Genomic DNA, 21,331 nt, shown 5'->3' on the forward strand with positions numbered 1-21,331 from the left:
GTTGTGTGATCAAATACTAACTAATTTATAGTAATAATTAAATAATTAATTTTAATTTTATATATTGAAAATATCACCACAAAGATATAAATTTATCAATCTTCGTACAAAGACATAAATTTATCAATCTTCGTGTATTTATAAACTTATATTTTTGTATTGATATTTAAATTTACATGTTGCATTAATATAATAATAATAATATCTGTGTGTTAATAATCTTAATATATGAAATTGAAAATTATTAATGACCTTACTACTATGTCTTGGTAACTCATAACTATATCCTGTGGTGCTGGGGCACACAACTTGGTGCACCAACTGCATACGCCTTACCGCGCGATCAATTGACGGTTGAAAACAGAGGAATCTGAACATCTTTCACAGAAAACGACGTCGAATCGAATCGAATCGATTCTCGAGAAAAGCCCAACCGCTTTCTAAAAGCCCCAATTCTGCGCTCTACTTTGCCAATAGACGTTCAGTTTTGAGCTGATCAAGTTTGTTCCTTCTCATATTCACCCTAAATTCCAACTTTTGCGATTCCATTTTCACCTCATTCATGGCTGGAAATTGTTCCAGGATTCCACTTCATCTACTTTTATCCCTTCTCCACCTATATATAGGGGCTGAACATCAACGCCTTTGGTTCGCGCTGCGATCGTTTTGCTCAAGTGCCTGCGTGAGTTCTCTCGCAATTATGGTTTTTAATCGGTCACTACCTGCTTACAACATCATAATTGTCCATGTATTACTGCATTAATGTGCTATTGTGGCTTTAGTTGTCACCCAATTATGTAGTAGTAGGATAAAAAGACTCTCCATTACTATGCATACTGTTTTGACCTTTGATTTTCACATTTCTGGTCTTAGGCAAACTGCTTTGGTACGATGACAAACTCATAATCTGTATAAAACTTTCTAAACCTATCTGCAATCAGGTGTACACTTTTTAGCAGATGATGTTTGGTGCTTTTCATATGATAATGAAAATTTGACTGGTTCCACCCCCAAATCATGCTTCGTTTCTCAGCTTCGAAATCCTAGGATGATCATCCAATTTTCAGGAGATATTTGATTATTGATTATTCAAATTGTGTGCTATGACTCAGTCATTGTCATAGTCAGTTTCTTGATTTATTGTCTGAATGATACTTGTACTGACTGTAATACTCATGGTGGATGCAGGGGCTTCATTTTGATCAGCGCCGTCTGGCTTGCTAGTTCTTGCTGATATAAAATGGGAAATGTAGGTGCCCACTTTTTTTTATTAGTATTCGTTGTTATAGTTGTTTTCTTGCCGACTTTGGTGCCAAACAGAACATCATAAATTCGGATGTGCGAATCTGTTACACGAGTGATAAAATTCGCATATATGCAGCATAATAAGATCGCTGATATAATCTCTTCTCCGACTGCAGGAATCGGGCCAAAGTAATGGGCAAACTGAACCAGGTATGCTTTTTAAAAAAGGAATGTAGTGATTATTTCTATGCTAACCTATCAAAAAAGGAGTATGAATCTAGTTGACCAGAATCACTATTTAGATGTCACTAGGCTTCCCTTAACCATGTTTTTGGCATACACTTTTCTTATTGTTGCCATAGCTTTAAGTTGCCAGCCTTTAACAATTAACATGATATTCTTGTAGTAACTAATAACATGGTTAGTGATATGCTTATAGTAACATTTGATAACTTTTTTATGAAAAACACTGGCTTGATTTTTTTAAAAATTTTCAACCTTTAAAGAAAGTTTTATACTACTAGATTGTTTAGCTAGTCTCTAAGGGTTTAAGTACTGAAACCATAACAAACGGTTTCTTAGTTCCACCTTTGGACGGTTTTAACTTGCCTTCCGATGCAGGAAATAACTGCGACTACTTTTTGTAATAATTAAAATTTTGACAAGCCTAAGCCTAGAAGACGTTATTTTATATCCTAATACTTAGCAATTGGATCATTCCTGCTGATAATGATCTTAGAAGTTGGCAGTTCATGAATGTTAGTAATATTTATAATGCTTTAGTAGCTTATGATTATTCTATAAGATTTTTGGTTGAATAAATCTGAAAGCACTGGCTTAATTGTTTATGTCGATATGCAGGTGTAGCAATACGCAATGGGAAAGAAATTCTTCTTCAGGTGAGTTGGTGACTCAATTTTGTCAAAACAAAATTTAGTTTATTTATGTTTTAAATCGTAGGAAGCGGCTCCACTCAGACAGAAAATATATGACCTCCATCCTGGAAGTATTGTTTCTTTGGTGATAGTTGAACAGTTGACTGTTTTTCATGAACACAGTGGAATGAACACATAAAAAGTAATTAGAATAATGGACAAAGTTCCAATTTAAAATATGAATCAATTGGTAATTATCAATGTTCACCTTAGTAGATAAATGCTCTATCTTTTTGTATTTTGTTCAAACTTGAGCTTATCAAAGATGATTGTTGCTTTGGGGCCAGAGAAGTGTGTGTTGAGTTGAGCTAGTAACCTCCTTGAATGTGTTACATAACTATTGATAAAAGAAATACTCCCTCCGTCCCATAAAAGTTGAGTCGTATTCCTTTTTAGTCTGTCCCAACAAAGTTGAGTCATTTCCTTTTTTAACAAAAGATAAAACATCCAATCACTCTTACTTTATTCCTTCATTTACTTTACTCTCTCTTATCTTTCCTACTTTTTTCATCTCTCCTATTTATTTAATATACATTCTTAATCTTCGTGCCCAAAAGTTTTGTCTCAACTTTTATGGGACGGAGGGAGTAACTTTTTTACCCTTTGATGATGATGCGTTAAACTAGGGAATCCCAAGTTGAGCTAGTAAGCTCCTTTTATGTGTTACCAGAACTATTTATAAAAGAAAAAAACTGACTTACCCTTTGAGAGTGATATGTTAAGTCAGGGATTCCCCAGTTTATTTAGGTCTTTTCAAAAACATAAAATCAACAAAGTGAATTTAATCAGATATCTCTACATGGTGATTATTTGCTTTGCAGGCCTTTAATTGGGAGTCTCATAAACATGATTGGTGGAGGAACTTAGAGCAAAAGATTCCTGATATAGCAAAATCTGGTTTTACATCAGCTTGGTTGCCACCACCAACTCATTCATTTGCACAAGAAGGTGGTTGATATGGAAATTGATGATTAAGTTTTATGCTATTTGACTAAGCTATATTATTCATTATGCCAAATTTGTTCTCCTGACCGGCAGGTTATCTTCCCCAGAACCTTTATTCCCTTAACTCTTCATATGGTTCTGAGAACCTGCTCAAAGCTTTACTGAACAAGATGAAAACACACAAAGTAAGAGCAATGGCTGATATAGTTATAAATCATCGAGTTGGGACCACACAAGGGCATGGTGGAATGTACAACCGCTATGATGGAATCCCATTATCATGGGATGAACGAGCTGTTACTTGCTGCACTGGAGGAAAGGTGATTACAATGCTTAGCTAACAAGCTTTACTAGTTCTACTCTGAACTCTGAAATAATGTTGAATTTTCCATAAGCCATCTGAGTATTGCAACAACTTCTTATTAATATTTAGTGCTTAATCCAAATTACTTGAGAAATGTTGGTCTGTGGGGCATACTCGGTATGCAGATTCCTCTAGACAGTTGGAAACTAACTAGCTGATCCTTGACCACTTAGTTTTGTAAGTTGGCGAGACATCATTCATTAATATCTTAGTATGAAATTACAAAAGTTCTTTTTAACCTGAAAGCTTTGGTTAAATGTGATAGAATTGTATGATGATGTCTATGTTATTTCATGTTAATGATTGATAATTCTCTAAACATACTAACATTCACTGCACTGATCAACCATTAGGGGAACAAAAGTACAGGGGATAACTTTAACGGTGTCCCAAATATTGATCATACACAAGACTTTGTAAGGAAAGACATTAAAGACTGGCTACGATGGTTAAGGAATAGTGTTGGGTTCCAGGATTTTCGCTTCGATTTCGCTAGAGGGTATGCACTACATTCGGGTTTTCAAGAACTTCACACCATATATATTATGCCAGTCCTTTTCAGTTCATCTGTTTTTTCACCTGTCTAGTTATTCTCCAAAATACGTGAAAGAATACATTGAGGGTGCAAAGCCGATCTTTTCTGTTGGGGAATATTGGGATTCTTGCAACTACAAAGGGACATATTTGGAGTACAATCAAGGTATAAGGTTTCTTCATAAATACGTACGAGTTCTCTAGAGTATTACATTTTCGTGAATTTGCTAATGCAGAGCTCCATTTCCTTCTCTTTTTTCTCTAGAAACTTAAGTTTGATTGTTGGAGTTTACCAGTTATTAGTTTCTTGCTACTTTTTTCATCCGTATTTCTTTCATGGAGTAATTGTTATACTTGTTTGTTGATCTTGAAGGCCTTTTCATTTTCTCTACCTCAACTCTTTTGCAGATAGCCACAGGCAAAGGATTATCAACTGGATTGATAGCACAGGACAACAATCAGCTGCATTTGACTTCACAACAAAGGGAATTCTGCAGGTAATGCATTTATTACTAGTTAAAATTCATAAAGACTCTTTCCTTTCTCATTAGCAGCCAAATTATGTCTTTAACTGTTTGCACTGTGCAACTGACACTCAATTGATCACTTCAGAGGTTTTTCATCTTTCTAAATTATGTGTTGTTGTATTGCTTTTAGCAAGCTGTTAAAGGAGAACTCTGGCGCTTGCGTGATCCTAAAGGGAAGCCTCCAGGTGTCATGGGATGGTGGCCTTCAAGGGCTGTCACATTTCTAGATAATCATGACACTGGTTCGACTCAGGTAATAATTGTTCTTACCAATGGAAGTGTGAGAAAGCCGTAAGAAAACTTTTAGGAGATGCTCTGTTAGAAACATCTCTTGATGCCTGAAAATGTGGCTGCCATTATTCGTTTTACATCTATCTACCGGGCTTCACCTACACAATTCCCTCAAATTTCCCTTCTTTAGTGATATAGACGATTTGGCTGTAACACAAACTTTACAGTAATACAACCTTGCCAAAGTAATCACATTAACACACACACACACACACCTTCATTCAAGCAGATATTACATTATCATTAGTCAACTTTTCTTACTCTGCGGCAATTGTTATTTGTCAGGCACATTGGCCATTTCCATCGAATCATATTATGGAGGTACTCTTCATAATTTATCTGAATTACTTTATTATATTCATAATAATCTTTTGTTTATTTGCTTTTATCAGCACAGGTATTATTCATTTTCATACTAGTTCATATTTCCTTTTAACATCTTCTAGCTAACATCTGCTATCAATTAAAGCATTCAATAAATTGCCATAAACTTCATAGCTGGTTACATAGCAATTTTAAAAAAGGAATGATGACATGTCACTTGACCTGCCTACGAAGTTCCTTTTGATAAATTAAGTGATTTTACTTGGGACATCATTATTCAGGCACAAATTTTCTAATGTTTATACTACCTTCAGTGACTTCTAGCGACTACGTAACAGAACTACATCATTGCTATTTAAATTTTTGTGTCGAAACTCAATTTGTTTGAACAATGCACAAACTATATGGTATTGTATAGAGTTTATTTCCGTATGCATGATTTTTGGATTTTTTTATCATTATGGAAATTGCACCAGCATTTTTCCATATTGAAACTCACTTCATTTTTTGTTTTGGGAAAGCTTGTTATGTTTTAATAGTTGGTATAATACACAGGGTTATGTGTACATACTCACACATCCAGGGATACCTTCTGTATTCTACGATCATTTCTATGACTGGGGTAGTTCATACCATGACCAGATTGTGAAGCTGGTACGCTATCTAACATTAATTTCCACAGTTCTAGCATTTTGTGACATATTCTAATCTCACGTAACTTTGCAGATTGATATTAGGAGAAATCAAGGAATAACCAGTCGGTCACCAATAACAATCCTAGAAGCACGGCCAAATCTCTACGCTGCAAATATCGGGGATAAGATAGCCATGAAGATTGGAGATGGATCATGGTCTCCTTCTGGAAAGGAATGGACACTAGCAACTAGTGGTAACAGATATGCTGTCTGGAGGAAGTAGTTATCGGGTTTTTCTAAGCCGTAAGCGATGCTAAGAGATGGGACTAAGTTCCCGCTTTGCCTTGTGTTCTCTCTTTCATGACATGATGGTTTAGTCTTTACATATATAGCACCAGCTTTGTCAAAATAAGGCCTTCATTGGCTATTTATTTTATGCTGGAAATAAAGAACAAGATTGTCATTATTTGAGACGAGGCATCTACTTCATCCTCTATTGCCACGTAAATTATCATTTTAAGTTCAGAACTTGAGATCAGATTCCGTTTGTTGGATTTCTTTAGATTGTATAGTGTATATGTAAATTTATTAATCGCAAAAATAAAGGGAAGCCTTCAATTCAGCTCTGCTACAAAGAACAATTCAGTTCCAAATTTCAAGATAGGCGATTTAGCTTTACGAAGTTCGCCATTGCGTCTCATTTTCTTATAGACCGGCAAAATGATGCAAATGACTCCTTCAGTTCATTTGGCAGGGGTAATGCCAACGGAGGAAGTATGCCATCATGCTGCCGGTTGACCCTTGTGGAAAATGGCTGAGCGAGGGCGGCTTGCTGCTTGTTGAGACCTTCGATTATGAATGAGAACGCCCCAAATGTGAGGCAGCTTTGAAGTAGAGCTTGCGGTGCACCTGCACAAATAAACACCAAAATGAGTTAACAACGACTCACGAATGCTCCTCATGTGCAGTTTTTACTTCCCGGGGGCAAAGAACAAACAAGGTGGAAACCATTTTCATAACCATGGATCAACAACGAAAAATCTCAGACACATGAGATATAGTATATTTTTACCAAGAGCAACAAACATTAGGTGTAAGGTGAATCGAAGAAAAACGTATGAGAATAGCTAACTAAGGAAGTGCATTCAACTATTGATTTTTTTTTACACAAACCGACTGCGTACAAGTACACGCTAAAAGGACCATACTTTTTCTTGACAGTTACGGATGTGAAAGCGGGAGTGCCGTGATGCAATATAAAACATTGAACCTAGAGAAGTAGGATGGAGAAACCGGGGTTAGAATACCTGGGAAGCTTAGTGCAAGGCCTGTGCAACAACCAGCAACCCCTGCATTTATGACTGTAGAGAAAGATCATGTTAACATAAACATATGGAGTTTTGGCCAGCCAACATTTCCACACATCGAACCGACTTACCATCATCTTTTCCCCGCAATCTCTTCACAATGCAGGCGACCAAACCGTGCACTCCGGATAGAACTGCAAATGTCTATGACAGGAAAGAATCAGAAAGTCCATCTTCTCTTCGCGCGCAATGTCAAAGAATAATCCATATGAATTAGATTATACACACCTTGGCAGAAGATCCAGCTTCTGCAAATGATCCCTTTAAACCCTTCTTCTTAATTAATCCAGACCCTAAAACATGAAGACTAAATTGTAAAGGATTCACTATCTATATGATCATCACATATAACAAAGCCAACAGAAATTGAAAATCAGTTAAAACACTACTAGCACATAAATTGAACCAACAAAAGCCAATTCTGTATTGAATGATAGAGCAGCATCACACACTCTCAACAAACGCAATTGTGCCAAACAATGTGTAGGAATAAGGAAATTTGATGGAAAAGATAAGTAATTGAGTACCGTAACCAAAAATGGAGCCCATTACAGCACCGGCGGCGGAGTCACCGGCGAATTTGAAGAGGCAGACGAGAGGAGGAGTCGACGGATTAGCGGTAGCCAGGGAATCGGGCGAGAAATTCGAATCGTGAGCGGGAATGTTGTCGATTTCCGATTCTGAGTCGGAATTTGAAGAGTTTTCCGGCATCGACATTGAATCAGGATAAACTAAACCCTAGTGGTAAATTCGAGGAGTTAGGATGAAGATGATGTGATTCATTGGATAAATGAAATGTATTTTCTTCTTGGGATAATTGGATATTCAAAAATGATACTGTCATAAGTTAAAATAATAATATTATACTTTCGAAAAATAGAAAAGTTTATAGTAGTAAAATCAACTTGATGGATAAAACTGAAATTTGAGAAAAGGAACGTATAAATTGTCGAAACGATGAAATTCATCAAATTGATAAGATAAAGATGTTTGAAGAGCTTGAATTACGAATGGAAAAATATATTAATATAATATTTATTGAACCCAAAAAATACTAAATATATTAAAAATTTTGGTGTATAATAATTTTTGATACAGTATAAAATGTAAATACTACTGTATAAGAAGATTTTGGTACCATAACAATCTACTATAGTATAGATATTTTTATTCAAGAATTCAGCATGTGTCTAGACCATTTTCAATCATTTACATCAAACTCAAACTTATTTTTGAGCATACGTCACACTAAAAAATAATTTTACTTCAACCATTTACATAAAATTCAAAATTTACACCATTTTTGAGTTTTTATCTCACAAAATTTTTGCAGTAACACAATATTTGGTGTTGATTCACAAAAAATACCAAAAATAGGTTTGAGTTTGGTGTATGGTTGAAGAAAATTTATATATCAAAACTCATTTTTGGAGTATTGATGGAGATGGTATCAGTGTACTACTTATAAGTTTAACTTACGGCAAATGACAAAATTTACTGTAATGATAGCAAAAGATATATCCTTGCCATCTATAAAAATTTACTATTTCTGTTTTTAAATCTTATTCATCAATTAAAATTAGTCTTATTTATTTAATAAAACTTTTTTTTTTATCATTTCTAAAACCAAATCATTTTATTAAACACAAATTTTGAAATCTATTTGAAAAAAAAAACTTTCAAAAATTGGTCCCATTCCCATTAATAGTATTTTAATCATTTTTAGGGCAAATTGTCAAAAATACTAAAGTTTGGCAAATTATGGTTTATCTTGCAAATTTCAAAGATAAGTTTTACATTTTTTTCAATTCTCTCATAGTCTATGATTGAAGTGATACTCCGTATTATGTACTTCATCCGTGCATAAAAAAATAAAATTTTGGGATGATAATACGATTTTAATGCATAATTGGTAAATAAGAGAAACGTAGAAAAAAAAGTATTTTAAGTATTATTAGTAGAGAATGAAGCTCGTCTCATTAAAGGGAAATGAGCTACCAAAAATAGAAGTGTGCTATTTTCACGGGATTGACGAAAATGGAAAGAGTTTCCATTTTATGGGATGTAGGAATATGATTTTGGCAAATATCATTCGAACAAAACATTCGACTATTTAAGCAATATCATTTAATATATTTAGTCAATTATGTATTTAATTTTTATATATGTACGCATTACGTTGATAAATTCAAAAACAGAACATGATGGTATTTTTTGCTATGGGACAATTAAGAAAAATATCATCGTTATGATATAATTGTATATTTTTTAAAATTTACCAAGTATACATTAAAACTTATAATTTCTTAAAAGTTTATATATTTCAAAAGGACGGAACAAATATAATGATTTAAGGAATGAAATTGTGGATGAACTCAAAGTGAAATGGAATGGGCATGATGTGTGGGCGTGATTAATTAAGCTATCAAAAGGTAGAAAGAAATGCCTCTCATAAAATGCATTATGCTCTACTTTGCTCCAACATACCTATTCTCACTTGTGTACACAACACAGCTGGTTATGCATCATGTGGTTTTATATTTGAATTTAAAATTTTGATAAACTCATTCATTACACGAAGTTATATAGAAAATGTGCATCAAACAAAAGTGATACTCATATGAACAATGGTAGATCTAAGATTTGAAAATAGAACAAACAGATATGATTATTTTTTTTATCTTTGGAGCGAAGTCGAAGACAAACAGAAAGGCTAACATGAAAATTTTATGTCCTAAAAATAGAAAATTAATCTCATGGAAGAGGCAGTCGACGCCTCCCACCTCGGATCCGCTCGGATCCGCCCCTGCACATAAGCTATGTAGTATATCTTTCTCTTGCATTCATTACTACTTATGTTTATCTAGTTTTATTATATCTAACATATGAATTTATTGGATTCTTCTGATTCCCCAGTAACCAATTCGATCAAATTAAAAGTAATACTCCTTTAACTTACTATAAGCATGTGCATATTGACAAAAATAAAAATAAAATTTCCATTAATTTATATCCATTATTTTCTAAATTCTATACAAATCTAAGATTAAATATAATACTAGTCACTAATAAAGATGCTCAATTTTTTTAACAACAAATCAAATTTTTATATTGATATACTGTGTACCTCAGTATTCAATAACCAAAAATATTATGTCACTGCAATCGTAACACAATCTTTTAAATAATTTATTTATATTTTTCAACTTAAGCATTTCAAATCATTCATCAAAGTTCACTCTGATATAATCAAACAAATATAGTTTCATTGTTGAAAATTGGGGAAGTATTAACTGCAAAATGTCAAATGTAATTGCTCATTTCAATTAAAAGTTGTGTGAAACCTATAAATTGATTAAACATTTTCTTATTTGGGTAAATATAATGACTCCTTCAAACAATAACTATAATGAAACCAAAGTAAAAATGTGTGGTTGGGAAAGAGTCGAAAGACACTTCAACTAGAAAAGTCAATGATTTTTATCCTTATAATATTTTATATATATATTGTTCTAGAAAATGCTCGTTTCTTTAATTAATAGTATAAAAATTTGATGTTATTTGGGCATAGTAGCCACGAAGTCGACGAGTCAAAATTTGCTGACTATATTTAAATAATTTAAGATAGTTTAAACTTTAAACAAGATTGGCCACTAATCACTCAAATTATTTTCTTCGACAAAGTGACCGTTGTGGCTTTTGTGGGCAGATAAGACAGAAAGACAATCAATTTGTGATTCAATTATGAGATTATGTCTTCAAAATTTTATTAATTAATTAACCCAAAATAATACTAATGCTCATCTAAAAGCATAGTATTTTACAAGGACCTAACTGAAATGGGAAATTATTTGTCAGCAACAAGTAACAACCAATAATTACATTTTATATTCATTAAATATCACTAGCTCTACTTGATAATGAATTTATGTTTACTAAGTTACGAAATTAAAATAAAGGGAAAGGGGAAACAAACCGAGAACATTCTAGGCCCATCAAAGAAAATGAAATATGTATCAAAATTCAAAGTCATAGTTGACAAATAAAATATTAAAAGTTCATCTTTGTTGACAAATAGGATTAAGTTGTGATTGGTGACATCGCAATAATATTTTGAAATTTGTACAAAATATGATCCTACTAAAAAGGATGTTGATTGGGACCAAAAAGGTCGTTATAGAACCCCATTATTGTGATTTACATAAATTATTAAAAGTTCTTAATTTAGGGAGTTAGTGGGATATTTGGCATTAAAAAGTAGGAATTTTCTGACAATATTATCAAACTTTATAGAAATATGGAAGCCATGCGTGCACTTTACAACAGGCGTTAGCAACACATAGGGACAAGTGTATTTTAATATTAGGAATTATAACTTAGTTATTTGGGCATCATGATTTTTGGAAAATAGATAGCTACATCATCACATTCATCCAAATATATTCAAATAGTAATCATAATCTTTTGTTACTTATTATACATAGGGAATAGAAGCACGATTAACTACCACCACTATTTTGTTAATTACTAGGATTTACATAAATTTCTTATAGTGTGCACTTTATCTTTTCTTGAAAGTACAATTTATCTTTAATTTCAAAATGGCTCAAAAAAGTGATCTATTGTAGCTTCATAATTTTGCATAAAAAGTAGGAGTACTAATTTCTAATATAACTTCAAATTCAATGTACTTTCTTTCAATAAAATTATGAGGTCTTTCAGCTTTCCAATATTTTAAATTAATACTTTAATTTTTTTCCTCCAAGAAATGATTGTTGCAGCAAAAGTTGCATACCTCACATGTTCTATGTAAGCTTCAAATGGACAATCGATTTCGAGATAAAAGAAAAAGGCAAATAAATACTAACGAGAAAGATAGTTATAATTTGTCGTCTATATTTGGATTTAAATATTAAAATATGATTGAGAGTAGTGAGCAGTTGCATTGATTGAGAATTGGGTGCTCCAAAAAAAAAAAACAGTTCAATTTTTTTTTTCACAATTTTTTGAAAATATTGAAAAATATATATTGTACTACTGTGCAAATCAATTACAATTATTAATACTGTTGATGTCTAAATGGGGTGAAGGTGAGTGTGTCGCATTAACACATGGAGTGTTTGATAATTTTCAAAATATTTTTATAAATGAGTTAACTTAATTAAAATATCAGTCTTTGATCTATTTTAGCAATATTAGTGCGCCTCCCGTGAGATGCATGGAGTTGTCTCTCATTTTTAAATTATACTACTATGAATATTAATAGCCCTATTTTTAATTTGAGAAGGTGACAATATTTATTTGGGAGATTAGAATAAGAAAGAAGTGGCATGAGTGTCATTGATTCAAGAATATATGATTTTAGTTTGAAATGAACCATTATCTCTCCAAGCGAAATATAACAACGTATTTAACGATTTTTGGTTTTAGTGTTGAATTCAAATTTGCAAATTTATAACCAGTTTATTTTTCATATTCAAAAATATTGGCACGGAAATTGTAGAAATCGGACTATGCTCTTCGGAGCTAGCTACGGTTCAAAAGTCCTAAACTCGATCAACTATGTATACTTAGAAAACGTTCGGTAGATATACTATAACAAGTTAAGAGCTTTTATACGAGTTTTACCTTTTGTTTGATACAGATGTTAATCTTAGTGAACGGCCCATTATCAATTTTGTGATTCGAAGAATTTCATCTTGAAGCTTATGTTTTAGCATCATTTGGTAGGTGAGACTAGCCGCTTTGGAAGTTCAAACCAAAATAGATGTCTTCCATGCATCTTTCTCACTCTCTACTTGAGTAGATATATTATTGAAGTTAATTTAATCGATATAATACTAACATAATATTCTATTTTTTCCACCAAAGATCAATTAAAGATAAGATAGATTTTTAACCAAATTATCATACACACCAACTAGATATTGTACATAACTAACACAAACCATAATACTTCTCATTTGTGCCACTTCACACACAAATAAGCCAATCTTCAAACTGAGTTTAAAGTCTCAGGTTCAAATCTCTACACTCGTATGTTGAAAATTTCATAATGTTTCATTTGGAGCTGAAGCGTGGAATTATGTTAAGTCGAAAAAATAACTCTTTTTAAGTTTTAAACACAATCAATAATGAGAAATTTGATTTCACAAAAAAAAAAAAATTTAAAAAAAAGTTAAGAGGAAGAGTTTCAATTCTCATGATGATTATTCAATACTCCCTCCGTCTCAGATATTCGACTTAATATTCTATTTTGGACCGTCTCACATAAGTTGTCCCACTTCACTTTTACCATTTTTGATAGTGGACCTCATACTCACATTTTATTATAAAATTAATACTTTAAAATTTTCTAACTCACTTTCCATTAGATTTCTTAAAACCTGTGCCGGGTCAAAGTGTCCCAAGTTATCTAGGTGGAGGGAGTATAACCGAAATATGAATAGTCGCAATCCGTAAGCGTAGGATTATACCGACAAGGAAAAAAGGCGGTAGTACAAGTTTTTCAACAAAATGGAAGTGCGGCTGCACGTGCTTCCCACGCTCCGGTGTCCGTCGTCCAACTGTGCGTTCCACTCAAACCTCTTTTCATTGGCTCACGTTTCCTTATCGCCTCACTATTCAATCCCCCCAATTCACTTCCCAAAATATTCAAGCTCAATCTCAAAATAAAAAACAATTCTTCCAATTCAACTTATATATTGTATTCCAACGACAGAGGATTTTCCGACAGGCTTCAATCCCGTAATCCAATCTTCTTATTCCCCCTTTCCACTCTCCCACGCCTCACCACCGTTTCCCCAAAAGGGTCCTTTTTATCTTTGGATTTTAGCCTCAGATTCTGCAGAAAAAATCGATTAAAGGCAAGAGCTTGAGATCATTACTAATTCATGTATCTCTATCCCTTTTGCTTTATTTCTTTCCTGCTTTCCATTTTCATTTCTTGCTTTTTCTTGATTCTTTTGTTGAAGTTGATATTTTCATATCTTTTTAGGATATGTTTTTCTTTAAAGATGTTAGCTTTATTGGTATTCGGTGAAATTCAATTTATGACTTTGTTGGTGAATTTCGTCTATTTTTAGGATTTGGGTGTTTGCCTTTTGAGTCCAACATGGTTTGGAAGATTTTGGGGGAAATACATCTGTTGATTTCCTGCTCCTTTTGCATCTGATTGATGAGTTTTACCTGTGGCCTAGTTTGATTTGGTGCAAGGTTTTCGGATTTTAGTGTGATTTTTCATCACTTCACTGGTTAGTTTAGATGTTCATATGACTTCTTCTTACGCTTTTGTAGCTTGTGTGTTGCCTCTTGCTTTTCCTAGTTAGAGATTCAACACTGTTCTACCTGAATTATGGGTGTTCTCACCAAATATCATAGTGCTCGTTATATATGGGCCTCAATTTCGTTGTTTAAGATATGACCATAGGCTTGTTAAGCTCTTTTTGTTTTCGAATACGTCGTTTCTTGAGCTCTGGCTTTGTTAGATCTGTTTGAATTAGCTGCATTTTCAGGTTAGTGCTTCGATTTAGGGCTGTTTTGCTTATTTAACGTTATATTCTTGGCGTGTGCCTTTTATGTTTTTATTGTTCTTTGCTATATTTTGTTGTTTCTTTCTTGGATGTTATGTTTAACTTGTTGCTTGAATACTTGTGAAGAGTTGGAAGAAGGGCTTACTGATCTGCTTTTAGCTTAAAAGAAGTACGATTCAACGTAATAATCGCCAGTAATAGGACGGATATGTATAAATAATTTAAGCTAAACTGTCATTTACTTGAATGGATTGATTAACTTGAACTTGTTCGACGACAATAGCATATATGTTGCCAATAGCTAATGCGGTATATAACGACATCTTCTGCACAGGTTTTTTTTTGCTTGAACCGTACTCATGGACTCCCCTCAATCGGTTGTTTCACCCCTCAAGAGCTCTTTCCTGGAGTCTGAGAAGCAGCATATGACAGAAAAGTCGAGCCTCTTCACAAGGGAGATCAATTCCCAGAGGAATGGAAGTGAAGTTGGTAACGTGGAGGAGTTTCTCGGAGCTCTGAAGGTGTACATACACCAAGCTCGGGATATCCACAACATATGCATCTATCAAAAACAAGACGTCTATGCTAAGCTCTGTGTGACTAGTGATCCCGAGAAGACAGTCTCCACCAAGATCATCAATGGTGGTGGGGCAAACCCTGTTTTCAATGAGAATCTCATTCTCAACGTTCGCAAAGTTGATTCCTCCCTTAAATGTGAGATATGGATGCTAAGCAGGGTGAAGAATTATCTTGAAGATCAGCTTCTCGGGTTTGCTTTGGTGCCTATATCTGAAGTCCTCCTCAACAATGGTAAGTTGGAAAAGGAGTTCTCCCTTTCCTCAACCGATCTCTTCCACTCACCTGCGGGATTCGTTCAGCTGTCCGTGTCGTATGATGGAGTGCCGCCTGAGGTCATTCCAATCCCGGCACCGCTCACGTCTGCGGAGAGTGATTCAGTGACCAAGGACACTGAATCTGCCAAGTCTGTTCCTGATGACATGGACAAGATTGAGTTCCCTGACCCTAATGTCGCAAACGAGAATCACCAGATGGTCGAGGAATATTTTGGGATGCCATGTAGCAACATGGACTCACCGAGTTCAGGCAGCTTGGTCAGTTCCGATACTGAAAATCAGGTGAGCTCCGAGGCTGAGGTTCAGCATGGAGAGAGTTTCTCGGTGGGAACTGTGAGCTCGAAACCTTTGCCAAAGGTTGATTCTCCTCTGAGCTGTGCATCAACGGATGGAGGTTCGTCTGCGTCAGCTCCCGTGAGTTTTCAGTCTTGTGAGACTCCGAAAGATTCAAAATCTCAGGGCGAGGAACTCGTTTCACCTCCTAAAGACAAATCCAAGGAAAAAACTGCAAACAGCGACAGTAATGCTTCAGGTGCGGTGTCGAGTGATACGCCTGCAAAACCGGTTGTGACAGTGCCGGAGCCGAAGGTGGTTCAGCAGGACATAGTGGATATGTACATGAAGAGCATGCAGCAGTTCACTGAATCCTTGGCCAAGATGAAGCTTCCGATGGACTTTGAGAACGGGCCGACCAGCTCGGAGAATTCAACGAGCTCTGAGCAGAAGACTCCAGGATCGAAGAACTCGGGCTCTCGTGTGTTTTATGGAAGCAGAGCTTTCTTCTGAGCATGCTGCTGAGGCTCTCCCAAGATACACAAGGTGAGTTTAGTGATTAGAATGGAGACTAATGCTAGTAGTAGCATTTTAAATGTAATGTAACCTGGTGTTTGGGACTTTATCTGGCTATGTATTAGAGATTATAAAAAGGGATACTACTGACTTGTATGTTGTATGAGTCTTGTGTCATCTGAGTTAATTGTGATGTACATTTGAGACACCACCACTCCCTATTAGTCTATTTTCAACTGTTTTTTGCAGCCATAATATGTTCATCATCTTACTATTATAGTATCATAATTGATCAAGTTTTGTGTATTTTGGGTTACATTATTTGGTCATATGATTGCATCTTGCAAGATTTCAACTCTAATCCCATTTTGCTGCATAGTTGCTTACTCATGGATGATAGTTTTAAAAAGTGTAAAGAACTCTACTATCTCAACTTAAAAATATGAAGCATAGTTGTTGTTGGCCCACTAATTGTGAACTTTATTCCACAAAACCAAAATAATCCATGTTTTAATAGAAAGATTCATTTAACAATATTATCTGTTGTCCCAATATTTTATTCAAGAAGGAAAAACAAGAAAAAATAAATGGGTATCCAATAATGTTGCTTACATGAATTGTGTAAATATGCATATCCGGTTAGTTCTCACTCTCACACTATGTTTAAAAGCCATGTCAAGATATGACAAGATAAAAAAAACCATGATTAGAATCAAGATAAATTTTATTTTCATTGTTTGATAGATTATTTAAATCACGATAAATATATGAATAGGTATTAGGTAAGATGTGAAACGACTTTATTGCCTTTATTAAAAATAAAAATATCTTTAACTTATTTGAAAATAATTAATTGTTTTGATCATATCATGACCAATTATTCAACTTTTGATTGAATTAAAAATGCTGTTTTTATGCGTTAATTCTAGCACGTGTCGAATAATGTACTATATGGAAAAATGTCCCATTTTTAGGTTTACATTTGTATAGGAAAAATATTGTCGAATAAAATATGTTGAGAAACGAAAATACTCCATCAAGTCTCATAAAATAGTCATTTCAAATTTCACAAAATGAAGAGAATACATTTAAATTTTAATAGAAATATATTAAAGTCGTCCTATTTGTCTTTATATACTACCCCACACATCATTTTCAGAAACACTAATACATATTCGAGTAAAACAATACTTTAATACGATTCCAATTCCAAAATTGGATTATATATTTGGAACATCCCAAAACTAAATAAAAATAATAATTTTGTGGGGACGCGTAGATGTGAATGGGAATTAATGCATTTATTTATAGGGTGTGAATGGGGAATTAATTGACTATATTCGTAGCCGCAAAAGTAGGTAAATAATTCAATTAATTGCATAAAAAGAACCCTCCGCCCCACCTTAGTTTTATCAACATCAAAATTTTTAAAAAAATGTGTGTTTGAATGTAAGTTTTTGCCAATTCAACTATGTTGGACAATCCGAAAGGAATACGACTCAACTACCATGAAACGAAGTAAGTAGTAAAAGCTATGAAGCTGATAAGCTGTCCTAAAATAAGGTTAGCCAAACACCCTCTTTTAAACACACTGTATATTCTAAAGATGAAAAAATCCATGAAGTAAAAACCAACAATGAGACATGTAGTAATAATGAAACAGTAAAATAAATATAAGCATATCTGTATTTTTATTGGAAGGGAAACTTAAGAGGATTAAACTCCCTCTTTTATATATCACTCTAGCAATCACACATACAATCTGAGACGAATACAAATCCCAGACAAAAATAAGAAAATTTTCAGCCAGTCATTAGAGCCAAAAAACAGGGGGAAAAATGAGTACAAAAATAAAGAAAAAGAAATAAAATAGGAGTATAAAAAACTCTCTACCTTTCCAGAAAGAAATCAAAGCTTGTATGGATCCTCCTCCCGCAATCTGATGTACATCTCCACCAAAATGTCGATCCTTATAATTTCAAACGACATCCCTGTTAGCTCTCTGTAATGACATGAGATATATATCTTTATGTATATATCTGTCACGGATTCGTACACAACCCACAACTTCTCAAAAATATCATCTCCTACATTATCTTCATACCACTGAAGTTACCTACGCAGCAATCCCTGAAGAAATGGAGAAAAGATTAGCTCAACGCCTAAATCATTGAACAACACCATAAGTCAAGAGAGAGAGCTTTCTTCGGAACATTAAAATGGTACATGCTTTGCACTAGAAAACTTCACACATAACATTCATGTTGCTTCTATTGCTAATTAGTTACTAGTACTTATTTATGCAGTGAGACTGAGAGATTTCAAGTAGATTACAAATTATGACAACCGAAGCAACCTCAGACAAGTAGATTAACAACTGCAATTAAATGAGGGTTGACAATAAAAGCAGCCAGAAATGGTACAAAAAATTAACAAGTAGATTAACAAGTAGACTAAAATAATAATGATTGATCAGGTTCAAAATCGTCCATCCACATGTATAAGGAGATAAAGAGAGTTGCAGCTTTAGATAAGAATCAAAGAAATATTACCTCTACTGGATTGCCTATTTGGAAGGTCATAGCCGACCACATAATCCTCAGAATCTTTAGCAGCAACATCTTCTGAGTCTCCAAGCCCATAACCATACGAATTAGAATTATCAAGCTCAGAAGATGCAGTTTGCCAAGTTGGGTCACCATATACAGAACCACTACGGTAAAAGTCCCCATAGGACCCCTCATAGTCACCAGTTGAGGTAGGGAAAGAAGATGTTGTAATTACACCAGTTCCAGTGTTTCTTCCAAATCCTCCTGCTCCCGCAGCATAACTGTTATCTCCACCTCTATAGCCAAAGTTTCCACCATTGTAGCCAGAAGAGTTTCCTCCGAGGGACCCAGCAACAGGGGAAGTACCCCAGTTTGCCCCATTGTTTCCAAAGACTCCGAAACCACCACTTCCAGATCCAAAGTATGAAGCAGAGCCGCCACTATTTGGAGAAGCATTAAGTCCACTGTTTCCCCAAACACTTCTAGGTGAAGAGCTTAGAAAAGATTCACCTCTGCTGTTATTTGTATTGTAACCAATAGGTGTGTTGTACCTGCTCTGGTTATTGGAAAAATAAGGGTTCAGAACACGGCCATAACCAAGGTTGCCGTTGAAGTTAGAGCCTCCTCCAAAGCCACCACTTAAACCTTGCTCCATATTGACACCCAGCCCATATGCAGGAGAACCGAAAGGTGAGAAACCAGCTCGACCACTAGCCAGTGGACTGTATCTACCATCCATCCTAACTCCATAACCTCCAACTGAGCTAAGATTATATCCCGGGGCATAGCTATTGAGGAAATTGCTGGGTCTAGTGAACCCATAGTTATAACCAACAAGGGGGCTCCGGCTGGGCCCCGGAGACAACTCTTTGGGAACCGCTCGCTTTACCTCAACCATTTTACCATTGAGTTCATGAAAAGTTTTGTGCAATACCATATCTACTGCGTCTTCCGAATCATATGTTATAAAACCAAAGCCTCTTGGCCTCTGCGTGTTGTGGTCGTACATCACCACGACGTCTGTTATAGTTCCAAACTGATCAAAATAAGTTTTAAAATCATTCTCAGTGACTGTAGATGCTAATCCTCCTACAAATATCTTTTTAGTGCGTCCAGTTCCTGGTGAACCTTGCATGCTGCCACTGTTCCGATTTATAAGGTGCTGATCATCCCTTGGAACAGCTTTCTTGGCTTCAACCTGGTGGACAAGAAAAAGGAAGGCATGCATCAAAATGTGAGACAACTGCAAATCGCATCATCAGAAGAATCATGAAACACAAAACAAACCTACAGGCAAAAGAAGCATCTGGCTTCCGTTTCTGGCTATAAGATAAAGCAGATAACTTTTGCATTGTATATAAGGTAGTGAAAATTGATAATAAAAAACTTAACATCTACTGTAACAAGGCATTGGTTTCAACAAACAGCTATCTTTAGGCAACACAGTTAAGTTTTTCTAAAGCGTTCTAATCTCAATGCAGTGCAACCAAACCAACTTACAGTTCGTCCATCAATCATGTGCTTCTCCTTAACCACCCTCTCAGCAACGGCAGGGTCTGCATAGACAATGAAGCCAAATCCACGAGCACGACCTGTGGTTCGGTCTCTCATGATCACTGCCTCCACAACCTCTCCATATGTTTCAAAATACTCTTTAAGACGATCCTCATTCGTGTCCCAAGAAATCCCACCTATAAATAGCTTACCTTGATCCACCTCCATCTTTTCTGCAGCTGGAGACGATTAGATCAAAAATAAGAAATCCTCAATCAAACATAGCGCATGAAAGGAGAAATAACCACAGAAAAAAAAAAACTATAATTAAATTAAAAGAATAGCAATATCTGCCCATTCAGCATTAATCCAATCACAAATTAAATATTATCAGAATCAAATTGAGTTCAATATAAAACGCAAATCAATTGAAGCTGATCATCAAATCCAAATCTAATAGATCCGAGAATAAACATATAGCCAACCAACAATCACAAATTTTATTTCACCTTATCCAGAAAATCAGGCAACAAAACAAAACCGGTGATCAAATACAAAATGCAGGATTTGCAATAAAACGATTGGATCCTTCATTCATCCAACAATCAATAAAAAAAATCATACCTTATCCAGAAAATCAGGCAGGAATCCGGTAAGCAGACAGTGATCAAATAAATATTAAGTAGGATTTATCGGATCCTCGGTTCATCAATAGGATTCAATATCAGCAAACCTGAAACGCAGAATTGAAGGAGATCAGAGAGAAATCAACAGAAACAGAATAACAACAATGATCAATGTCAGTAAATTCCTCACCATTGAAAGAAGAAGAAGAAGAAAAGGATTGGAAATCAAAGGTAAAGCAAGATCTAATGAGAGGAATACACATAAATGAAAACAGAAGGTATGCTCATCCTCTCACTTTCCTTTCTCTCTCTCTCTCAAA

General features: G+C 34.7%; 4 protein-coding genes across 6 annotated transcripts; 2 read left to right on the forward strand and 2 right to left on the reverse strand.

Annotated features, from left to right (window-relative positions):
• The first annotated feature begins 528 nt into the window (after positions 1 to 528).
• LOC125221843 (putative alpha-amylase 2) lies at positions 529 to 6,266 on the forward strand. Its single transcript, XM_048124135.2, has 13 exons — positions 529 to 682; positions 1,189 to 1,249; positions 1,422 to 1,455; positions 2,107 to 2,144; positions 3,002 to 3,128; positions 3,219 to 3,445; positions 3,843 to 3,988; positions 4,077 to 4,189; positions 4,432 to 4,520; positions 4,681 to 4,803; positions 5,127 to 5,162; positions 5,721 to 5,819; positions 5,892 to 6,266. Exons 2-13 carry the CDS (start codon positions 1,241 to 1,243, stop codon positions 6,081 to 6,083), a joined length of 1,233 nt encoding a protein of 410 aa, XP_047980092.1. The 5' UTR covers positions 529 to 682; positions 1,189 to 1,240; the 3' UTR covers positions 6,084 to 6,266.
• Positions 6,267 to 6,364: 98 nt separating this feature from the next.
• Positions 6,365 to 8,011, reverse strand: LOC125221844 (mitochondrial import inner membrane translocase subunit TIM22-3-like). The gene is made up of 5 exons (XM_048124136.2): positions 7,695 to 8,011; positions 7,396 to 7,460; positions 7,239 to 7,311; positions 7,108 to 7,161; positions 6,365 to 6,709 (listed from the first exon to the last, which is right to left on the reverse strand). The coding sequence occupies exons 1-5, from the start codon at positions 7,882 to 7,884 to the stop codon at positions 6,498 to 6,500; spliced, it is 594 nt and encodes a 197-aa protein (XP_047980093.1). The 5' UTR covers positions 7,885 to 8,011; the 3' UTR covers positions 6,365 to 6,497.
• Positions 8,012 to 13,656: 5,645 nt separating this feature from the next.
• Positions 13,657 to 16,590, forward strand: LOC125222139 (uncharacterized). Of its 3 annotated transcripts, XM_048124614.2 has the most exons (3): positions 13,657 to 14,033; positions 14,253 to 14,420; positions 15,034 to 16,590. In XM_048124614.2, exon 3 carries the CDS (start codon positions 15,059 to 15,061, stop codon positions 16,337 to 16,339), a length of 1,281 nt encoding a protein of 426 aa, XP_047980571.1. In that variant the 5' UTR covers positions 13,657 to 14,033; positions 14,253 to 14,420; positions 15,034 to 15,058; the 3' UTR covers positions 16,340 to 16,590. The 3 variants fall into 3 exon arrangements, with proteins under 3 accessions (XP_047980571.1, XP_047980572.1, XP_088912237.1); XM_048124615.2 differs by lacking the exon at positions 14,253 to 14,420 and having other exon boundaries at positions 13,657 to 14,062; XM_089056111.1 differs by lacking the exon at positions 14,253 to 14,420.
• Positions 16,591 to 18,010: 1,420 nt separating this feature from the next.
• On the reverse strand, positions 18,011 to 20,613 carry LOC125222120 (heterogeneous nuclear ribonucleoprotein 1-like). Its single transcript, XM_089056129.1, has 3 exons — positions 20,392 to 20,613; positions 18,895 to 20,089; positions 18,011 to 18,472 (listed from the first exon to the last, which is right to left on the reverse strand). Exons 1-3 carry the CDS (start codon positions 20,611 to 20,613, stop codon positions 18,459 to 18,461), a joined length of 1,431 nt encoding a protein of 476 aa, XP_088912255.1. The 3' UTR covers positions 18,011 to 18,458.
• Between the last annotated feature and the right edge of the window lie 718 nt (positions 20,614 to 21,331).

The sequence above is a fragment of the Salvia hispanica genome, chromosome 1 (assembly GCF_029641045.1).
Source record: "Salvia hispanica isolate PSC_SH4W2 chromosome 1, Shi_PSC_v1, whole genome shotgun sequence".
In the NCBI taxonomy this organism is placed as follows: domain Eukaryota; kingdom Viridiplantae; phylum Streptophyta; class Magnoliopsida; order Lamiales; family Lamiaceae; genus Salvia; species Salvia hispanica.